At 49.0% G+C, this 20,374-nt stretch overlaps 5 protein-coding genes and 1 non-coding gene across 9 annotated transcripts; 4 read left to right on the top strand and 2 right to left on the bottom strand.

The window, feature by feature from the left end:
• The first annotated feature begins 544 nt into the window (after nucleotides 1-544).
• Nucleotides 545-10,625, top strand: LOC117898573 (proline dehydrogenase 1, mitochondrial). Of its 4 annotated transcripts, XM_034808130.1 has the most exons (11): nucleotides 545-753; nucleotides 2,809-3,576; nucleotides 6,478-6,599; nucleotides 7,492-7,578; nucleotides 7,646-7,827; nucleotides 8,605-8,640; nucleotides 8,942-9,006; nucleotides 9,072-9,425; nucleotides 9,502-9,855; nucleotides 9,917-10,094; nucleotides 10,157-10,625. In XM_034808130.1, the coding sequence occupies exons 2-11, from the start codon at nucleotides 3,001-3,003 to the stop codon at nucleotides 10,360-10,362; spliced, it is 2,160 nt and encodes a 719-aa protein (XP_034664021.1). In that variant the 5' UTR covers nucleotides 545-753; nucleotides 2,809-3,000; the 3' UTR covers nucleotides 10,363-10,625. The 4 variants fall into 4 exon arrangements, with proteins under 4 accessions (XP_034664021.1, XP_034664099.1, XP_034664268.1 ...); XM_034808208.1 differs by lacking the exons at nucleotides 545-753; nucleotides 6,478-6,599 and adding an exon at nucleotides 6,959-7,080; XM_034808377.1 differs by lacking the exons at nucleotides 545-753; nucleotides 6,478-6,599; nucleotides 8,605-8,640 and adding an exon at nucleotides 6,959-7,080.
• LOC117898967 (probable ATP-dependent RNA helicase DDX56) lies at nucleotides 10,549-14,085 on the bottom strand. Its single transcript, XM_034808747.1, has 4 exons — nucleotides 13,954-14,085; nucleotides 13,142-13,893; nucleotides 12,499-12,927; nucleotides 10,549-12,438 (listed from the first exon to the last, which is right to left on the bottom strand). Exons 1-4 carry the CDS (start codon nucleotides 14,014-14,016, stop codon nucleotides 12,003-12,005), a joined length of 1,680 nt encoding a protein of 559 aa, XP_034664638.1. The 5' UTR covers nucleotides 14,017-14,085; the 3' UTR covers nucleotides 10,549-12,002.
• LOC117889665 lies at nucleotides 13,007-13,099 on the bottom strand. The gene has a single exon (XR_004648541.1). It is a non-coding gene; the product is annotated as a small nucleolar RNA Z30a (small nucleolar RNA).
• A 175-nt stretch (nucleotides 14,086-14,260) lies between the features above and the next one.
• Nucleotides 14,261-15,505, top strand: LOC117899140. Its single transcript, XM_034808993.1, has one exon. The coding sequence runs from the start codon at nucleotides 14,467-14,469 to the stop codon at nucleotides 15,349-15,351; it is 885 nt and encodes a 294-aa protein (XP_034664884.1). The 5' UTR covers nucleotides 14,261-14,466; the 3' UTR covers nucleotides 15,352-15,505.
• A 297-nt stretch (nucleotides 15,506-15,802) lies between these two features.
• Nucleotides 15,803-16,513, top strand: LOC117899562 (mpv17-like protein). The gene has a single exon (XM_034809700.1). It carries the CDS (start codon nucleotides 15,986-15,988, stop codon nucleotides 16,487-16,489), a length of 504 nt encoding a protein of 167 aa, XP_034665591.1. The 5' UTR covers nucleotides 15,803-15,985; the 3' UTR covers nucleotides 16,490-16,513.
• A 62-nt stretch (nucleotides 16,514-16,575) lies between these two features.
• LOC117898897 (protein misato) lies at nucleotides 16,576-18,599 on the top strand. Its single transcript, XM_034808624.1, has 3 exons — nucleotides 16,576-16,745; nucleotides 16,801-17,530; nucleotides 17,586-18,599. The coding sequence occupies exons 1-3, from the start codon at nucleotides 16,665-16,667 to the stop codon at nucleotides 18,497-18,499; spliced, it is 1,725 nt and encodes a 574-aa protein (XP_034664515.1). The 5' UTR covers nucleotides 16,576-16,664; the 3' UTR covers nucleotides 18,500-18,599.
• Nucleotides 18,600-20,374: the final 1,775 nt, after the last annotated feature.

Genomic DNA, 20,374 nt, shown 5'->3' with positions numbered 1-20,374 from the left:
CCGGAGCTGCAAGTCAGCTGGTAATCGATAAGTATAGCAACCCTGTTTGGGATTTGGTGTGGCCAGATTGTTTTTCACATCAATTCATTTGAGCAAACAACAACAAACGTGATTTTAGCCGGCTGCTGAAATGTAACGATCACGCGGGGAGGTGGGGGTTTGCCCGGGTGTGGGCTGTTGTGCAAGATAAGGCAAGGCTCTACGCCCAACCAACCGCCACTTACATAGATAAGCCGAGGCGCTCCAATTGGGCGCCGAAGGTGCGATACAACCGGACCAAGATGGCGGGCGCGTGATTAAGAGAATGGGCTGGCTCACGTGCAAGGAAAGAAACGGCACAGCGCAGCATAGCACGGGAGCAACAGCAAAACAGCTGCCTTGCCACACTCTCACAAAAATGTGGCACCCCTGCCATCCCCTTCCGACACCTTACAACCGAACCAACCCAATCCACCCCAAATACCAAAACCATACACCGTTTTGACCATTCTGGCAAGCTTTGGACGAGCTTTCGCCACCAGTTTCGCTTGAAAATGTTGGCCTTAATTTAGTTTGTTCGCGCATTCAGACCCTTACAGTTGTTCATCTTTCTCTCTTTCGCTCTCTCCATCCGATTCTCGATTCCCGTACGAACGTGTGTGTGCAACAAGACCCCAAAGAGCAGGCAGGAAAGAATCGAGCCGAGCGGCAGCCCCAACAATATTCGTAAAAACTACAAATTGCCAAAAAGAAGTGTGGCTGTATTCAATTGAGGTACGGTACGGTACGAAACAGAACGCTACGGATTTCCTGTCATCGGCATTGCCGCGCACTGTCTGTCCGGCTAGAAATCACGAAACTCTCAGAATCAAATTCAAAAACATAACTTTTGGGCCCACACCGCGACTGCGAGCGATATAAATTATTTTCTGTGTATTCGCCGATGAGAAGTTGTCGGAAAAGTGTCATTTGTGGACGGGAAAGATAATTGAAAAGCGCTGAAAAAAGAAATAAGAAAAAAAGGTAAAGAACGCACACGCACACAGATACACATAGGCAAATGTGAAAAATGTACCAAAAAAAGAGGAAGCATTGGCAAGTGGTATTGGTGCGGTGGGTAGTGGGCGAGGGGGGCTGGGGTGTGTGTGTAGCGAAACGGGCGTAGTTGTGTATGCGAGTGTCATAAAAGGATCTCTATATTATAGCGAGAGAGTACTGTTATATAATAAAAGCAGTCACTGCCTCTTGGCCGCACGCTGTACTGTTCTCTCTCGCTCCACCATCCCATCCCACCTTCCGAAAGAGACTTGAGCTAGCAACAGCAAACGATTTTGATGAATTTGCAACTTAATTTGTGTATCGCGCGCGGGGGGTTTCTGCTACTGTTTCTGCTTCTGCCTCTGCCTGCCTTCACATCTCGCGCGCTGTCTGCGCCCCACACTCCACCTGGTCTCGAGTGTGTCACTCTGTCTGATGAGTGATGCCGCTGCCGGGAGGGAAGAGAGACAATAATAATAAATCGTAATGAAATTTTTGCAATGAAACCCGACAAGTTTTGGTTTGATTGTTCTGCCGCTGAGGCGGCGAGGAGGCGGGGCAGACACAACTACTAGTGGCAGCATCGACAGAATTAAAGGGAGCAGCGGCAAACAGCAAACAGCAGACAGAAGACAGCAGATAAATGAGTGAAAGCAGTGACAGCTGCGTGAGAGAAGAAGGCAAAGAAAGCAGTTGCAGCAATGATGGGATGGGGCGAGGAGGCAATGAAGCAACAGCGTCTAGCGTGCATTTAGCATGCCGCTAATTAATTAAGAGTCAAGAGGAAGAGACAAGAATAGAGGAGAGCCCAGAATGTGAAGGGGCACAGTCACAGTCAGGGCCTCACTGCGGAGGAGTTCGTGTACTTTCTATCCATTGCGCTTATACTCTCGTCTTTGCCAGCTTCGGCCCCCCACACCACTTAATTAACACCATTTAGTGGGTATTCCATGTTTGCGGCGCATTTCAATTAAATCTAAGCATTCATTAGTGTGAGGAACAGAAGCCCGCAGAGAGGAAGGTTTCAATCGGAATACAAAAATCAGAGCCAAAGGCTACACAAATCCACACTCAACAGCCGCCTATCGGTAGGGGGCTCGCGCTGCTGTGACGTCACAGCGCCATATTTCTAAAAGGGGCAAAGGGATGAGACACGGAAACAGGGTCACATCTGAACTGTTATGTAAAAAGCAGAACGCGAACCGACCAGGATTTTCGTGCTTCGTGTCGGTCGCCGTCGCTGTGGCTGTCGCTCGTGTCTGGCGGGGACGAAGAACGGCTCTGCCAATTCGTCGTCATTCGGGCACTGCGCTGCCGCCGATACCTATGCTTTGGCCTTCGAGGCGTCGTCACAGTTTGTTTCGTGCTTTTGCGACAGCAAAACGTTTCGGCGTGCAAAGCGCAATAACACATAACACAGGGGCAAAAAGTAATAGTCGAAAATCATTAAAAAAAAACACACAGAAGCGAAGAAATTGAAATAATGTTTTTTTAATTTAACATTCTTTGAGGTGTTCCATTGTGTCTGTGTGTGTGTGTGTACTTGCGTGTTCGGCTGTGTGTTTGTGTGTGTTCCTCTCACGCGTTGCTCTCTTTAGATCTCTATGGGAGCCGTTTGCAATTGTTGTATAACAGAAGCAGGCAGCCAGCCGTTGGAAGAGAGAGCCGTGTGCCAGAGAGGGAGAGCAAAATCAAAATCAAAAGCTCTCGTAGTATACCCAGAAGAATGGGAAAAGCAAATGCAAAATCAGCTGTGCGTCTCAAATTATGTTTTTTTTGTATTTGTTACAGCAGCATCAGCAGCAGCAGAAAAAGCAAGAAGAAGACTGGAAAGTGTACGAAAGGAATAAAAGCGAGTGAAATAGCGCCAGGCACACAAGGAATACAAGAAAAGAAGCAGCAAGACGCAGCAGCAGCAGCAGCAGCCGAAGAGCGACTGACCCATCGAATTCCCTTTCCTCTCCCGAAGCACTTGCCCTTGTAATGGCTCTACTTCGGTCGCTGAGGACCCAACGTACCACAACATACTTGATCTACAGCCGCACCAGCGTCAACGTCAGCTCGAGCAGCTCAGCCGCCGTTGCTGCCATCAGACGCAGCCTCCATACCACAACCGCCCTTGAAGTCGACGTCCAGGCGAACAGCCAGAGCAGCTCCAACCAAGAGCTCCAGCATGGGCAGGCAGCAAACATATTGCGTCGCCGTCAGCAGCAGCATCATCATCACTTATTGAGTCGCCTGATTGGCACACCCGTGGGCGTTGGAGTCGGTGGAGGATCGCGGCAGCACGCTCGCTATGTTCACTCCGGCCAGAACGGGCGCCAGTCCCATCAGCTGGTGCAGCCCGAGGTCATCGTCGGGGAAACGATGCGCGACAAGCGACAGCTGGGAAAGTCGGCGTCGCCCAAGCCGACCGGGACGCCGCAGCGCGATCCGCTCGACGTAAGCTTCAACGATCCGATTGCTGCCTTCAAGAGCAAGACCACGTGGGAGCTGGTGCGCGCCTATATGGTGTACATGATCTGTTCCAGCGAGAAACTAGTCGAGCATAATATGACGGTAAGTGGCGGCGGTTCTCCAATAAGCTTCTCTTTCCCCCAGTGCTCGTGCCTCGTCTCTGCCGCTCCCTGCTTCTCTCTCGCTTTGCAGCGGTTGAGCGGCAGGAGCTGCTGCCATCGACGCTGATCCGTTTTGTGCTCTCTTAGATGTATCACCTGTGATCTCTGTGTGTGTAAATGTGTGTTCCTCCTCGTTGCTCTCTTTAGTGCTTTGACAGACAGAGCGAGCGCGCTCTCCCTCCCCCCTCCCCCCTCCCCCCTCCACGCTGATCTCTCTCGTAATAATTTCTGCAGGCGAAAGGTTTTCTCTTGCACTTATTGCTTCTTCCCATTTGACCTGCTCAACCCCATCCCCCTGCTGCTCATTTCTTATGCAGAATATAATTCGTGTGTGCGCCAGCTGTTGGCTTCTCTTCCGTTTCCTTTGTGAACTTTTTTTTAGTGTGAATTCTTGGCTAATTGCTTGACTACGTGATGTTGTTGTCGCTGCTGTTATTTTTGTTGCCGCTGCTGCTGCAGGTGCAGGCACTGCACTCGTCCGCGAATTGCTGAGTGAATGGCTTGAATGACTGACTGATTGAGTAAGCGCTCACTACGATGTGCAGTGTGCAATGTGAGTGCATGCGAGGGTGTGTGTTTGTGCCAAAGAAAAGGAAAACTTTTTGCATTGCAAATTGCAGTGGGACGACGTAGTGTGACCTTGCCAGTCAGCAGTGAGGCAGGCAGCAGATACACACACACAAACACAAACACACACATGCTTATCTCTAGACAAGTATAAGGCATATGCAGCCAGAGTCAGGCCCCCAAAAGAGGGCCAATCAGAACGCAGGCAGCAACAACAGAAACAACAACAAGCAACGATACTCGAAGCATTGGATACCCTTGCATTTACATGTGCAGCTATCAGCAATGTTATAGTCATGCGATTACGATCAAATTAAATAAAACTAAAGGCAGTCTTGGGTTTGCATCAACTTCGCAGTCACAGAGCGAGTCCAACGGCAGCCTTTGTACAGTTTCCACAGCAATTTTACAGCCGTAAATAGTAAAGTTTACCTCAAAATTACTTCAATTATTTATTTGCTTCAGCTTTTAGCCTTTAGTCATTCCTTTGGTTTATGCGAAATTTGTGCAGTTGCAAGCCAAAAGTTGTCTTCTCTGCGTTGCCATCTCTTGCACACTGTTTCCAGGGCATCATCATAGTTGCTACCTCCCCATCTCCATCCACCCTTCTGCCCGTGGGGCTGATTTTAATTACGTTTTCAGCACACACACCCACCCACACCCCTCCTAGCGTAGGTCCCCTTATCCACTTGATTGTTTATTGATTATTCCAACAATGTTTGATCCATTTCCATATTGGAAATATAATATGTACACACATACATACACACATGCACACATATAATGCTGCTCCCTGAGACGCATAACATGTGGGCATTAGTCAGCACTGTCCCCCCTCCCCACACCCTCTTGCTAGAGAGAAAGGCTTGTCCCGTTATTGCAATTGCTTTTGCTTTTGTGCTATTTAAAGTTTTGCTTTTGGCTACGGCGACGCTGCCGATGACGCTGACGGCAACGGGTCTCGTGATGTGTCGGAAGGGGTAGTCGGGGGGCGGTGTGGAACTGCTGGCAGGAACTTAACAGCAAACACCTGTCCTCGGTCCACCTACTCATTCTCGCTCTCTCCTGCGCGCTCTCTTTTTTCTATACCCGCCGTTCGTTCTCTCCTTGATTACTTTTTTCGAAATTGTTTGCCAAAAACAAAAGTAAAGCACGAAAAGTGCCACTAAAAAACCAAAAACAAAAAACAAATGCGAAACGAGAATTGTTTTTTTATGTAACCAGTTTTGTTGTTGCTCTTTTTCGCCTGTGCTTTTGGTCAATTAATTACTTTGAGAACCGGTTCCTCCCAGACATTGGCATTGTGCTTGTACTCCCGCCGCCTCCCCCTCAAGCACCTGCTGTTGTAACCCGTCTGTGGCCCGACGGATCCCGCATCAGACACGTGCCCAGGAGAATCATTCAACAATATCTGTCAAGGAGGAAGGTCAATGATCTTGCTCTCTGTCTGCCACTCTCTCTCTCTCTGTCGTTCTTCGACCCCTTCGTGCATTTAAAGATCTTACAGAAGTGTTTGCCAGGAAAAGGGAGACTTAGTTGCACAGCCTTGATCTTGCCTTCTCCTGGAATCGCATAGAAATTCCATTTGCTTCCCATTGTTCGTTCTGCGCTGTGAGTGTCTGTTGTCGTTGTCGCCGCACTGCTTGATTTATTTTCGTTCGACTTTTGTTCTGCTTGATGGATTTACTTTGCTTTGGCATAGATCATCTTTCGCTCGGCCCGTTATGGACATACCATAGATACACACATCTGTAGCTTTCCTTCCTATTTTCCTAGACTTTTTCTTTGTCCAACTCTGTTCGCATTGTGTAGGCGTGTCCCCCGCACAATTGTCGCATTTTCGCTTGGACTTTGGCAAACGCTTTACCCGGCCTTGACTCGTTCACGCTGTTCCTTGGCCTGTTGGCCAAATTCCAAATGTTTTATGTCTCATCCAGTGACGAACGAGCGATGGAACGAACGGGGGAATGCAATGGGAAATGGGACTGTGAATGGGCATTGGAACTGGAACCCATTCACCGTTCACCGTTTCTCTTAAATTTACTGCTGCTGTAGTAGTCCCCTCCCCTGAGTCCACTCTCTCTCTCTCTTAGTTTCTGGTCACACTGTTTTTAGTTTTTATTCAAAATTGCACACATAAAACGGTAAACATAAAAACCAATACAAATATTTCTAATTTGAATTCCCAAATATACCAAAAAACACACACAATAAATATTGGAAAATTACTAAAACACAACGGAAAACAAAAAATGTTCCAACGAAAATTTCGCAGCTTATGAAATGGTCGAAGCAGATCTTGGGGACGCGGTTATTCACAATGTTGATGAAGGCGACGTTCTATGGCCACTTTGTTGCTGGCGAGGATCAAATCAAGATAATACCCACACTGGAAAGGTAATTGCCCATTACGATAAACCCACTCACTTACCGCTTTCTTTTCTCTCTTTCTTCCTACTTTTTCTTCTTTTTTTCTATTCTTTTTTTTGTTTGTTTTTTTTTTGTGTGTGTTTTGTTGCCCTTGGGTTCCCGTTGTTGCGTTTTCCGTTACCGTTTCGGGTTTTTGTTTACTCTTTGAATTTTGAATCGGAAATATTGCGGTTGTGCCCCACCAACACCCCAACCACCACAACCAACCACAACCGCTACAACCGCTTTGTATGTAACCGGAATCCACATGTCCACAAAAAATCAATCGAATCGAAATGTATTCAACGAAACGAAACCATCGCATCCCGCCTGCATCGAATGTACAGCTCCTGAAATTGGCACGCAACCTGCTGGGCCAGAGACTGTTTGTGCTGCTCATGAAGTCCAGCTTCTACGGACACTTTGTGGCCGGCGAGAACAGGCACACGATTGTGCCCACCCTGGAGAGGTTGGGCAAATACCTACAATACCTACCTACAACAAAATACACTCTTTGTCGCTACTAACGAGCTAAAATCATCCTGCACTGAGCGTGCGGGCATCCATTTGTGTGGCATGTAGCAACAAGCATGAAGATTTTTTCTCGAATTCCTGAATCTGATTACCCTCTCCCGCTACCGCCCCCGCCCCCCAATCGAATGCTGCAACCACCCACTACTACTATCTATCGCCTAAAATGAAACAAAATTTGAAACCCACTACCGCCAGCCACCACCCCCCCTCCCTCCCAAACTCTAACAACGAAATTCTTTTTGATGTAACTAATCTCTTAAGTGTGTCCATGTTGAAGTAATAATCGTGATCAGAACCTGACCTGACGAGTGTCCTTTATCTTCCCCTTTAACCTCCTCAAATGCAGACTCCGTTCATTTGGCGTCAAGCCCATTCTTGACTATTCCGTCGAAGAGGACATCAGCCAGGAGGAGGCAGAGAAACGCGAAGTCGAGTAAGTACAGTCAGTCACCCGCGCAATCGTTTCCCTCTCTAACTCACACTTTGTGCTCTTTGGGCAGATCTTCCGTTTCGAGCGCTGGCGATAACAAGGAGGAGGGCGCCATGCCGCAGTACCATGTGGACAAATCGTTTGCCGACCGTCGCTATAAGGTGAGCAGCGCCCGCACCTACTTCTATCTCAATGAGGCCACCTGCGAGCGCAACATGGAAACGTTCATCAAGTGCCTGGAGGCTGTTTCGGGTGAGTCACGAACACTTGCACCACTCTTCCAGTTCTTGGCATGTTCATTGCAAAGTTTTCTCAGCATGAAGTTTATTTTTCTCGTTTTTTCCATTGTTTATTCTGCACCCAAGCAGTGACCAAGATTTTGCATGAGACATCAAACCAAAAAGGGTTCTATTTGGGGCAGTTTTCGCAGACAGAATGACGACTCGCAGGGGTCGCTGGTTCTCAGAAGCCAACAAGAAAAACAAACGGCCAACTCTTTGATGGCAAGTCGCTGCCGATAACACCAGCAAAAAATACACAAACAGAATCGGAATAAAGCAAAGAATCGAATAAACATTGAAATGAAATTCGATCTCGATGCAAAATCTTGTCATTTGATCATCTAGTAATTGATTCAGTTCGTAGAAAGGTTTTCGGTTTGCGGCAAACTCTTTTCAACTCTTTTTCACTTGAATTTTGAACCAAAAGCCGATCTGAAATAATAATAACAAATGCAAATCCTCACGAATTTCCTGCTCTTTCAGCATGAGAAGCGTTTTCCCCTATGCTAGTGTCTCTCTCTCTCTCTCTCGCTCTCTCTCTTTATACTGCTCTCTCCTATATCTATCTGAGTATAAAGTAATTTTATGGCATAAAATAATTTAAGTTTTCTTTCGCCTCCACCCTCCCCTCTTCCTCGCAAATGGTATGTGGCTACAATAAAACGAAAACAAAACCCCCAAAAATCGAATCCATCTGTCAACAATTCTGTCAAAACTCCCATTGAAAAACAATAACCCTAACAATAAGATGACGATGCCAAGGTGCCCCGTGCCAGCGCCGCGGGTAAGGCAAACAAAAGCAATAACCCAAAAGACAAACCCAAATAAGTATCAACACAAAAAAACACCTACCAATAGAGTTGAAAAAGTTGTGCTTTTTGGCATCATTTGTGTGCAGTTTGTAGTTCGTTTTTTGTAGATTTTTCCAATCGTTTTGTAGCGCTTTGAACTAAACTAGAAGTCAAGTGCATGCTCCGTAGAAACTGCTTGCCCACTGGGCTTTAGCTGCTTCAACAACTGCTTTACACTCGGTTTCCTTTCCATGTTTTTCTTCAACAACTCAACCAACGGAAATTCAACAACAGGCGCTACATTCGGCACTGGCATTACGGCCATCAAGCTCACCGCCCTCGGCCGTCCACAATTGCTGGTAAGTGGCAGCGCAAATGTACGACAAGGAGAAACATCTGCTAATCCCATTTCCATTCCCATTAGCTGCAATTGTCTGAGGTGATTATGCGCACACGCCAGTATATGGAGGATCTGATGGGTGGGCAGGGCAATGTGCTGACCCACCACAAGACGATCAAAGATCTCGAGAAGTATTATGCCACGCTGGGCGACAACAAGAATGTGCAGGACTTCCTTAAGAATGTCACCTCGGACAAGGAGGGCATTCTGCATCTGTTCCCCTGGTCGGGAATTGTCGATGAGGACTCGCAGCTGAGCGACACGTTCCGTGTGCCCGATCCACAGACCGGCCAAATGCGCCGACTGATCTCACAGATACCGCCCAAAGAGGAGGAAATGTTTAGGAATATGATTCGTCGTCTAAACACGATTGTAAAGGTAAGCGACAGCCAGACAGGGAGAGCGTGGACTCTGCTGGAAATCAGTTACTGATGCGTGTTCCCCCGCCCGCCAGACTGCTGCCGAGCTGGACGTGCGCATTATGATCGATGCGGAGCAGACCTACTTCCAGCCGGCCATTTCGCGCATCACCCTGGAGATGATGCGCAAGTACAACAAGGACAAGGCCATCGTTTTCAACACGTATCAGTGCTACTTGCGCGAATCGTTCCGCGAGGTCGGCACCGATCTGGAGCAGGCCAAGCGCCAGAACTTCTACTTTGGCGCCAAGCTGGTGCGCGGCGCGTACATGGAGCAGGAGCGTGCACGTGCTCAGGCCCTGGGCTATCCGGATCCCGTCAATCCCACATACGAGGCCACCACAGACATGTACCACAAGACGCTGTCCGAGTGCCTGCGACGCATCAAGGTGGGTTCAACGTTGTCCCCATTCTGCTCTTGCAATATCTTGAAATGCTTTGCTCTTGCAGCTGATGAAGGACTGCGGCGATGATGCCCGGAAGATTGGCATTATGGTGGCATCCCACAACGAGGACACCGTGCGCTTTGCCATCGAACAGATGAACCAGATCGGCATCTCGCCCGAGGACAAAGTGATTTGCTTTGGCCAATTGCTGGGCATGTGCGACTACATTACCTTCCCACTGGGTGAGCTCGGGCCTTTGCCAACCTGTTTTCGCAGCGCTCAACGTTTCCGTTTCGTATTGCAGGACAGGCCGGCTACTCCGCCTACAAGTACATCCCGTATGGACCCGTTGAGGAGGTGCTGCCATACTTGTCGCGTCGCGCACAGGAGAACAAGGGTGTGCTCAAGAAGATCAAGAAGGAGAAGCGACTGCTGATGGCTGAGATTCGGCGTCGCCTGCTGCGCGGCCAGCTCTTCTACAAGCCCAAAGGCAACTACGTACCCATCTAAGCCTGCTATCGGCAGGCAGCACACTGGATGGACGCGCACTGTACAGACACACACGGACAGGCACAACGTACAGAAATGGGTTGCGGTGACAGCGACAAAGACCACCACCACCACCACCGCATCCAAGCGATGCTGTTGATGATTATATGTCGCCAGGGAATTGTGCTCGCTTCAGGCTTTTTTTTATTCTGTTTGTTATCCATTCTAAATGTTTACGAGATCTGCGTCCACTGCTCCTTCCACCGCACATGCTCCACCCACAATCCACTCACAAAAACGAAAGGAGGAGGAACAGCTGCCGAACGCGAAGGAGGAGAATTACAGCCATAGACAGCGCAGGATCAATGGAAGAGGAGGATGAGAGGGGAAATGTTTTTCTAATGAAAATATGTATGATATTTTGATGTCTTGTTGCAACCAATAAATTAAAAAAGAGTTCTGTATGTGTGTTACAAAAACAAAAACTAAAAACTAAAACCAAAAACCAAAAACCCCCCCATAGAAACGAACAGAAAACGAACGAAGAATCCAACGGATTTTCGATGAAGAAAGTAGGAAGAGAGAGCGAACATTTTTTAGCATCGTAATTTAACACATACAAAAAAGAAAACATTACAGTATATAAAGATTATACAATTATATAACAAACATAATGAGAGCAAAACGTTTATAGAAATACATACACATAAATATGTAACGAAATATGTATACATAGAGTATATTATGTACATGCATATGTATGTATGTATGTATGTATGTATGTGTATGGCTGCATTTTAGTCCAAAACTTTTTGTTGCCTTTTTCCGTTCAACTTTCCCTTGCAATTCGATGTTGTTTTCCTCCTTAATATTACGATCTGCCCCCTGAGCGAAAGAGTTAAAGACAGCGAAGGACCAAGAGTACAGTCATCCACTCCAGAATAGTCAACGCACTGCCGTGGGCTGCAGCGAGAGCGAGAGAGATGGAGAGAGAGAGAACCATTAGGAACCAGGGATAACCGCGCATACCTAAACCTAACACCTCCTATTATTATTATTATTATGATTATTATGATTATGTTTATGGCTAAATTAACATTTGATGTACACATATGAATATATTTTTAGCGTGTAGCAAAAGCGATATTATAAAAGTCATTAATACGATAGTGGGACACAAACCCGAGCACTTTGCCCTGCCCCGCCCCTTCCTTTGTTCCGATTTGTCCCAGGGAGTTGATAATTCCTGGCAGACACGACACAAACTTTGGTTATAGCACCAGGTTGGCCAGGAGCGTTAGTCTTTGTTGTCTTTAGTAATATTCTCATGATTGCTATTATTATTATTGTATTTGCATAAACGCTATAAATAAATAATTGTATGAATGTTAACTATTTCAATGACAATAATAAAATGTTAAAAACGACCAATTTCCCATCCTCATTTGGCGTCAGTTGATGGGGCAATTTCCTTCCCTCCCCAGTGAACACATTTATTCGCACGCCTCTGAAAGGGACAGGCTGTGGCCCTCTCTTTCGTTTTTGTTTTCTTTCTGCTCAATGAAACAATTACAAAACTTCCGACTTTAACTCATGGAAACACACGATATTTATGTACTCTATAAAAGACTTTCTTTCGATTTACAAACTAAATGAACTAGCTAAAAGTTTTTCTTCTTTTTTTGCCTTGTGCTGGAGCGGCGATTGCCAAACTCCACCATCAAAGGATCGTTGGTCTTGCGGTCGAAGGCTGCCTTGGCGCCTGTCGTGTGGCGTGGCCGCTTGCCATCCGCGGAGGATTCGCTCGAGACTGTGGTGGAGCCAACGACACGCTTCAGCACCTTGGGCACCATGTACTCGGGCATGTCGGACAAATGGCTGGGCGTTTTCAGTATGCGCAGCGGCTTGTCGTGCCGCAGGGCATTCAGATCACGCTGATGATCCTCGAAGTAGCCCTTGAGCTTGACACTGTTGAGCACCTCGGTTTTGATTTCGCGCAGGCGAGTCTCCTGCACGGCAACCCGCGAGGCGGCACGCCAGGCATCGTACGCACGATAGCGAAAGGACTCCAGTTCGTCCATTTTGAATTGGTAATTTCTGCGCCAAAGAAAAACATGTAAATGCTGCTTACAGTTGGGAGACTCTCGCGCCACTTACTTGATGATGGTGTCGCCCTTCTTGGCACTGAAAGTCACACGGAGCTTCTGCTCGACGGCATCGTTGACGCTCGACTCCTTGATGCTGACCAGCGACAGCACAGAGCCCTTGTTGTTGCCTCTGGCCGTGCGTCCGGCACGATGAATGTACGAGGTAACATCCAGCGGAAAGTCAAAGTTGATGACATTATTCACCGACTGGAAGTCGATGCCACGCGAGGCGCTCGACTCGAAGTCGCCGCGCGATGACTTGCGCTTGTCCTGGACGCTTGCATTGTCGGGACGTTCGAGGTAGTGCTGGTCGGAGGCAATGATGATGTCGTACGTGCCCTTGTTGAACTGGCTAATCATGTTGATGCGAATCGAGGCCGGCAGCTGTGGATTGAGCACGCACGCCCTAATGCCAAATTGCTCCAAGAACAAGCGAATTCTGCAAGCAAAATGAAAAGTGTGGGGAAGTTTGAATGGAAGTTCTTGCAGGGTGGGGGTTTGGTTGAGGGTCGGCCTGATCCATCAGCGAGAAGATTAGTTACTGGTCATGCGTGTGCCAACTGTTGCCAGATGCGCACTCCCTTTTCACTTTGTGTTTAACATCATGCGGGACTCAGGACTACTAGGGCAAGGGGCACGCTTTGTGCACTTACTTGTAGCTGCGATCGATGGTGTTGACGAATATGATGGACTTGCCGCGCACAAGTTGCAGCTTAAGCAGGGCGTACAGGATGACCGGCTTCTCGTTCTCTTCGGCCAGGATGCGCTGGTGCGTGAGCTGATCCTGTGACACCACATCGGGCTCCTCCAGCTTGAGCGTGACTGGATTGTGCAGGCACAGACCCTTCATGCGCACCACATCGTCTGAGAGCGTGGCCGAGACGAGCACCGACTGGTATATGGATGGCAGATGTTTCAGCAATGCCTTGAAGTCCGTTTCGTAGCCGAAGGCAAATATCAGATCTGCCTCATCCACCACCAGAGTCTCGACTTTCTTCAGGTCCAACACACCGTCGACCTTGGCGTGGTTCAGCAGCTTGGCTGGAGTGGCCACAACAATGTCGGGGCGCTCGGCCAGGGCATGGCGCTCGGTTGCAGTGTTGCTGCTTGTGCCCGAAATGTCCGCAACGCGCACAACCTTGTGGCAGAGTTCGGCCAGCTGCTCGAGGACGGCGCGCGACTGCCGGCACAGCTCTTTGGTTGGGGCCAGCACCACGGCGCTCACACATTGCTCGGTGGCAGTGAGCTTGGAGTTGAGAATTTTCTGTATCAGCGGCAGGGCATATGTGGCCGTCTTGCCGGAGCCGGTGCGAGCGCGCACGACAACATCCTTGCCCTCAAGCAGCAGCGGAATAGCCGTGCCCTGAATCAGCGTGGGCTGCTCCCACCCCAGCTTGGACACTGCCTGCACGACGAAAGGAGAAATCAGTAAACGCGGAATAGGTGTCAGTTTCTTGGCTACTACCTTGAGGATGCGATGGTCCAGCTCGAGTTCATGGAACTGTGGTATTTTTTCTGGACCGCTCATTGTTGTAAATTTCTAAAATGCGCAGCGAACAACGCACATGTTTATGTCTAAAAGTAGTGTTACCCTAAAATACCACCAAATAAATGGAATATACCATTTTGTGCCGCAAATATACCTTCATCTGTACGGTATATTTATAAAATATACCAAAACATAGTGGGAGGAGCCGTGGGTTCGCCACTAATCGATATGCGATTGAATAGAAATATAATAAATACAGGCGTGTGAAATTTAAAAATTAATTATGCGATTTAATAATAAGCTTTAATCGCTGGAATTGCACAAATATATTCGTAACAGAAACTGAAGCAACAGCTTTCCCATATCACCACTTCTGGCAGCTGTTATTTGCACGCTCTGCAACACTAGTCCAACCAAGCACGTGCGTGCAGCTAGGCGGCAGGCGTTTGTTTTTAATTATTTATTGAATCGTGTATATTGTTAATTCTAATGGAGAAAGATGACAAGAAGAGTGCACGGAAACAGGCCAAGCAGGCAATCGAAGACTTTTTAGAAGACAACGACTGCGAAGCCCTTCAGCCGAGCAGCAAAAGCAACAGCTGCTGCGGTTGGGGCCTTCAAGAGTTCGATGCCCAAACGCACGACGCCTGGCTATTGAAATGCCCCAAGAGTCTGGATAGCAGTGAGCTGGAGGGCAAGCGCATCAAGCTGCCCGGACGTCGCTTTGTGGGCGATCTCCAAGTGCGGGGCAGCGAATATGTGACAGCGTCCCCTGAAACCATTGCCTACACGAATGCCAAGGGCAAAAATAAGGTTCGCAACATTCCCATAAGTGGCATTGTGGTTGTCAGCAAGCGTCTGAATTTGGCGCAGCCCAGTGCCATCCAGCAGGCCACACCTTTCCCAGCGACCGCATCACCGCCGAACTTCATGATGCCTGTGCGGCATCCGTTCTTCGGCCGTGACTTCAAGAGGCGCATTAAGTTGCCCCAGGAGATTTCCCAGCAACTGATCGAGGCGAACAACAAGAGCATTGCGACATCCGAATTTGTGCGACGCAATGCAAACTTTTACAAGATTCGCAAGCAGATTGAGGGCTCTACACAGACGCTGGAGGAGAAGGAGCACGATGTGCGTCAATCGGTGCTGACCGGCGTGAAGCCAGACTTTATGAATCCGGGCAGTGGGCCGAAGTACAACCTCGGGGACCTCACCAGCGGCGACAAAGAAGAGCGTATAAAAAAGAAGCAAGTCTCGTCCGTGGAGAAACCGAAAAAGCGCACAGCCAACGGAGAGGTAAAAGCGATACGGGACAGCGCAGATGGTGCGTCACGAATGAAACGAACGAAGCTGGTAACCAATGGAGTAATATAAGTAATATATTTAAGCAGAAAACAGCCTGAAACTGAATTGAAACGTTCTTAGACTCCGGATATCGTGTTGTTTTTTATTTTTTTTGCTTATGTTCAGTTTTAAGAATACATTTCGAGAAAGTCTTTGTGAATTAAGTAAACAGACTTACCTTTAATTGTTGCTGTTTTATTTGATTGCTTTGTGGTCAGGGCTCGGCGCGGCATAGGAAACGGCTCTGCCGCTCACGTACAGCTGCATTACAGTAATTCAAACCAATATCAATGCATTGCAATGTTCCGTTGTGCGTGCTGTCTGTGCACACAAACGCACCAAACGGAGCCCTGCTGTGGGGGCATTCGTCTCTACTTAATTGCTTGATCTTGTAGGATTTTCTTATCCTGACAATTGCAAGATGACAGTTGAGTGTAAATTAACTGTAATCAGCGTTGCTTTCGACACATTTCGGGAATGTATTTGGAAATCCTAAAATTTGAGGGGCATTGACAACCCTTTTCCGTGTCCAAAATTAACCAAAACAAACTCGCAATGTGTTCGGAATAGGTTACAAAATCACATTCATTCCGTTTGCCCACACTGCACAGGTGCACGCCGCAGAAAGGAAACACGCAGAGGAAGTAGAAGGAGAAGCAGAAGCATGGCGCTGCGTGCCTACATACGGGAGGGCCTGAACGTGGCCGCAATCATGGGTGCTGGCGATGCCATTGCCCAGCTGGTCATTGAGAAGAAGTCGCTGCAGCAGTGGGATATTGGACGAACGGCCCGATTCAGTGCGCTGGGTCTGGTGTTTGTTGGCCCGGCTCTGCGCAAATGGTACGTGACGCTGGAGAAGCTGGTGAGCAAGGATCAGCCGGCGCTGCGGCGCGGCATCAAGAAGATGGCAATCGATCAGACCGTGTTTGCGCCCACCTTCACGCTGGCCATGTCGTTTGCGGTGCCCTACGTCAACGGCGAGGATACGGACAAGATTAAGAATCGCATTCGGAGCAGCTACTTTTCGATTATGCTCAAAAACTACATGCTCTGGCCGGCGGCACAGTTCGTGAACTTCACGTTCGTCCCACTGCCCTACCAAGTGATTTATGCTCAGTTCATTGCCCTCATCTGGAACTGTTACATTTCCCTCATACTCAACGAATAAAAGAACTCCAGCGGATACAATTAAGTATAAAACAAAAACAATTCTTTCAATTGCGCGCTCGCTATCGTAACAGCTATCGATAGCACTCATCGATATCCGCACCCATCGATAGTGTTTGTTGGGAAGTGCGCGGCTGCTTGCAATTTCATACGAATTAGTCACTTTAGCCGACATTATGGATTATACACGTGAGATATTGACTTTCCAGTTCGGCACCTATGCCAATTATGTGGGTGCACACTTCTGGAACCAGCAGGTGAGTCCATAAGGGCAGTATTAGTTGCCAAATTAATGCTTTTCGCTTCTTGCAGGAGGCACACTTTGTGTACGACGGCGCCAGCAAACAGATGGCCGAGGAACAGCGGCCGCAAAACGATGTACTGTACAGGGAAGGCCTCAACGACTACGGCCAGACGACCTATACGCCGCGTCTGCTCTCCGTTGATCTGGCCGGCAACTTGGCCCACCTGCCCATGGGCGGCGAGCTCTACGGCAACTTTGTGCAGCGCAACAAGGAGCTGCTGCCCCTCACCATGGGCAATGATCTGCACAAGCTCAAGCAGAGTGCTGAGCAGAACAATCTCTCCACCGTCGATCAGCTGGAGGTGCGCGAGCAGCCGCAAGTGCCGATATCCGAGTACCAGCGGGATTTGCTGCAGGGCGCCATAGCAGCCGACAAGAACTACCAACTGGCGGACACAACGCGCAGCTGGGCGGACTATCTGTACGCTAGATATCATCCGCGCACGCTCAACGTGCTGCCGGACTTGATACGCGACAGCGAGGTGCAGGCCTTGGCCACCCAAGCAGCCGGCAAGGAGATCTGGGACGGGGAGGCCTTCAACGAGGATTTCTGCAACCGCATCCGCCAGTACGCCGAGGAGTGTGAGGGCCTGCAGGGCTTCCACATGCTCTTCGACATAGATGACGGCTTCAGTGGGCTGGCCAGCAAGTGCATGGAGCACCTGAACGATGAGTACGGACGCGTGAGCTACGTTTTGCCGCTGCACTATCCGCGGACTCCTTCGTACAATCAAGCAGGTGGGCAGCCAGGTCACTCCATGTGGGTTTTCCCAAGTAACTTTCTTCCCGTTAGATCCGCGCACGGCGCACAGCATACGCGTGGTGAACAGCGTCATGAGCTACTACCACCTGAGCGAGCAGGCGACGATGTTCACGCCGCTGTCCACGCTGGAGACCATTTGGCGGAACAACACGCTGCAGTCGCGTCGCCTGCCAGGCGTCGCATGGCGCGAGGGCAATCTCTATCAGACTTCGGCTGTGCTCGCCGCCTTCGTGGACACGATGACGCTCAGCTACCGTCTGCCGCAGACGCCGCAGTCGCTGGTGCGCTTCTGTGACAGCGCTTGCCCGGTTGGCCGCAAGCTGACAGCAGCGGCCATGGCTCTGCCCTTTGGCTTGCAGCAGGAGCAGGACCTCATCGACTTCCTAGACCAGAGCGGCGACCATTCCCTGCTGACACAGCTAACGCCGGGCTGCGAGGCGGGCAACGCGTATGTGGTGCAGTCGCTGATGGCGCGCGGCATTCCCACCAACCGCTTGAAGCGTCCGCAGGAGCAGGCTGGCCCACAGCTGCGCATGGCTGCCTACAGCTGCGGCAGCGTCTCGCAGATGCTGCAGCTGTACTACCAGTGCAGCTTCCACGGCAGCGTCACCAATGCTGCCTCCACGCCACTGCCCCTGAGGACCAGGCTGCCGTTCCCCTACGAGCTCTTCGAGGCGAACATCGCAGCGGACGGCTTCCAGGTGCCCGGAGGCGGGGAGCGCGAGCCGAACAGCCGCGTGGAGTCCGCGCCCGTGCTGGCCGCCCTGCAGAACTCCACCAAACTGGGCGAACATCTCGACAGTCTCCACGCCCAGACCCATCGCGTGCAGATCGCCAAGCTGCAGTCGTACTCCCAGTCGGCCGTCGATCGCGAGGAGTACGATACGGCCCTGGACAAGCTGCTCGAGTTTCGCGACAACTACGCCGACTCGCAGTACCTCTGAAGGGGGAGTGTCTCTCTCTCTCTCTCTCTCCCTCTCCTTCATCCGATTGTGATAAGCATAGACTAGAACAAGCACACAATAAAAACTCATTAACATGGAAGCGCATGGCGCAGGGATTGCATTTCTAGGATCCACCCGCGGCACCCGCAGTGCATTTTCTCTTCGTTCTGCGGCGCCCTGTGAATGGGAAGTAAGACAAAGGCATGGCCTTTGTTCTCTGCGGTGCTTTGCATTGGCCAGGAATTCACAAAAGTCGTCAAAGGATTCAGTTTTGCATTCCCACTGGCCTGTTGAGACTGTGCGGCATATTGGCCAGGAGCAACTCTTGACTGGAATTGAATTTGAAGGCAAACATTCATGCAAACTAATTAGTTTATATTTTTTGTGCTCTAAAACGATTGGCCAATTCTATGGGAAAGTTGCTCATTTAAACGTTAAGAATTCTGTTTGAATTTATCAACGAAAAACTGTTCTCAGTTCTGCAGCCCTGAACGAACCAGGTTGCAGTCTTGGGTGCAACAAATTCACCACCAGCGGAGATCGTCACCTTCTTAGTAATTTCACCATGGGCAGTGGTTCTTCCGTGCAAGCAGTGCAAGATTATTTCAATTATTATTTATAATTCTGTTGCGATTATTTGCGTAGCGTTTGGCTCATGAAATGTTGAGGCATGTTATGTAAATGATGTTTGAATAAAATAAATATATTTTGTACACATTTCAAGTCTGAGATCTGCCGGAAGCTCGTTCATTTTCGCAGTCATCGCTCCCCGCTAAGTTCCTTGCTGAGTATCAGCCAGTCGCATGCTGCAGACCGCTCCGCTTTGCTGTTGTTTTGCTTTGTCTCCAGAAGTGAACCCGAAAGGCACTCTTTCCGGGCTGGCTCCACCTTTGGCTACAGGCTACGTGCGGGCCAGTTCTCGTTCCGCTGCTTAACCCTTTCGGACATCCGGAGTGAAAGTTGTTGGCCCCCGCTCCATCTAATTTATACGGAAATTTATTGCCAATAAAGCGGCAGTAATTGAAATCTCAACGGGAGTAAATCACAATTTTATGGACTGCCAAGGCACACTCTCGATTGAGCTCCAGCCGCCGATAAAGGCACCTCCAAAGGATAGCAGAGGGGGGAGGGCTGCTGCGGGGGCTGTTCATAATTTCACACTGGGCCTGGGCTTCCTTCTCTCTGGTCTCAGGTCTTTGGTCTCAGGTCAAGTTTCGGGTTGCGCCCGCCCCGCATTGTTGTGCAAATTAAATTTCAATTTGATTGGCACACGGAGGTCCCTCCCTCTGGAGCTTCTTAAAGCAGCTGCTGCCACGGGCTCGCCTCTGAAAAGGGACCCCAAATCCCGAAATTAAAATTACGCCAACGACTTTAATGGAATATGTGCGTGGCATTCGAAATGCCACATTCTGGATCGGAGCCAACAGAGGCAACGCATGCGAAATTATTTGTCTCTTTCGCTTCTAATTTCATTTCTGGGTTAAGTAATTTGGTTTTCTCTTCGTTCTGCGCCTGGCATTTCCTCTGGTTTCGGAGTAGAATTTACAGTCGTTTTTTTTACCATAATTTAGAAGTTTTTTAGCAGCAAAAGCCACAAAGCGCCCAACACTGGCGGCTAGATGACACTATTCAACAAAAACCAACTTTCCATTTACTCAGCGAAGCCAACTGACTTTTTCCCATCGATTTGCAGCCTTAAAATATTTGACATATTTTTTTGTATAATTTTTTCCTTGGGCAAAATGCTTTTGAATGCATTTTGCGGGCAGCTCTGCTTTTTCTCTGTCTCACAACTGATTTTAGTGAGCTTTGCCATTCGGAAAGGCCAATAAAAGCAGCTCCAAAGTGTAGCTGAAAAATTTCTAGCTTTCAAAT

Source organism: Drosophila subobscura, chromosome A (assembly GCF_008121235.1).
Source record: "Drosophila subobscura isolate 14011-0131.10 chromosome A, UCBerk_Dsub_1.0, whole genome shotgun sequence".
Taxonomy (NCBI): Eukaryota; Metazoa; Arthropoda; class Insecta; order Diptera; family Drosophilidae; genus Drosophila; species Drosophila subobscura.
The sequence above is the reverse complement of the archived record's forward strand: the minus strand, read 5'-3'. Positions and strand labels throughout refer to the sequence as shown.

What these genes read in the sequence shown, in the direction of transcription:
- LOC117898967 (XM_034808747.1), bottom strand. Translation starts at nt 14,016, where the DNA reads ATGAGCGGTCCAGAAAAAATACCACAGTTCCATGAACTCGAGCTGGAC. An exon ending in ACCATCGATCGCAGCTACAA is followed by an intron (nt 12,928 to 13,141) that starts GTAAGTGCACAA and finishes TTTTGCTTGCAG; the next exon opens with AATTCGCTTGTTCTTGGAGC. An exon ending in AAGGGCGACACCATCATCAA is followed by an intron (nt 12,439 to 12,498) that starts GTAAGTGGCGCG and finishes TCTTTGGCGCAG; the next exon opens with AAATTACCAATTCAAAATGG.
- LOC117899140 (XM_034808993.1), top strand. Translation starts at nt 14,467, where the DNA reads ATGGAGAAAGATGACAAGAAGAGTGCACGGAAACAGGCCAAGCAGGCA.
- LOC117899562 (XM_034809700.1), top strand. Translation starts at nt 15,986, where the DNA reads ATGGCGCTGCGTGCCTACATACGGGAGGGCCTGAACGTGGCCGCAATC.
- LOC117898897 (XM_034808624.1), top strand. Translation starts at nt 16,665, where the DNA reads ATGGATTATACACGTGAGATATTGACTTTCCAGTTCGGCACCTATGCC. An exon ending in CACACTTCTGGAACCAGCAG is followed by an intron (nt 16,746 to 16,800) that starts GTGAGTCCATAA and finishes CGCTTCTTGCAG; the next exon opens with GAGGCACACTTTGTGTACGA. An exon ending in TCCTTCGTACAATCAAGCAG is followed by an intron (nt 17,531 to 17,585) that starts GTGGGCAGCCAG and finishes TCTTCCCGTTAG; the next exon opens with ATCCGCGCACGGCGCACAGC.
- LOC117898573 (XM_034808130.1), top strand. Translation starts at nt 3,001, where the DNA reads ATGGCTCTACTTCGGTCGCTGAGGACCCAACGTACCACAACATACTTG. An exon ending in GCAGAGAAACGCGAAGTCGA is followed by an intron (nt 7,579 to 7,645) that starts GTAAGTACAGTC and finishes CTCTTTGGGCAG; the next exon opens with ATCTTCCGTTTCGAGCGCTG. An exon ending in CTACATTACCTTCCCACTGG is followed by an intron (nt 10,095 to 10,156) that starts GTGAGCTCGGGC and finishes TTCGTATTGCAG; the next exon opens with GACAGGCCGGCTACTCCGCC.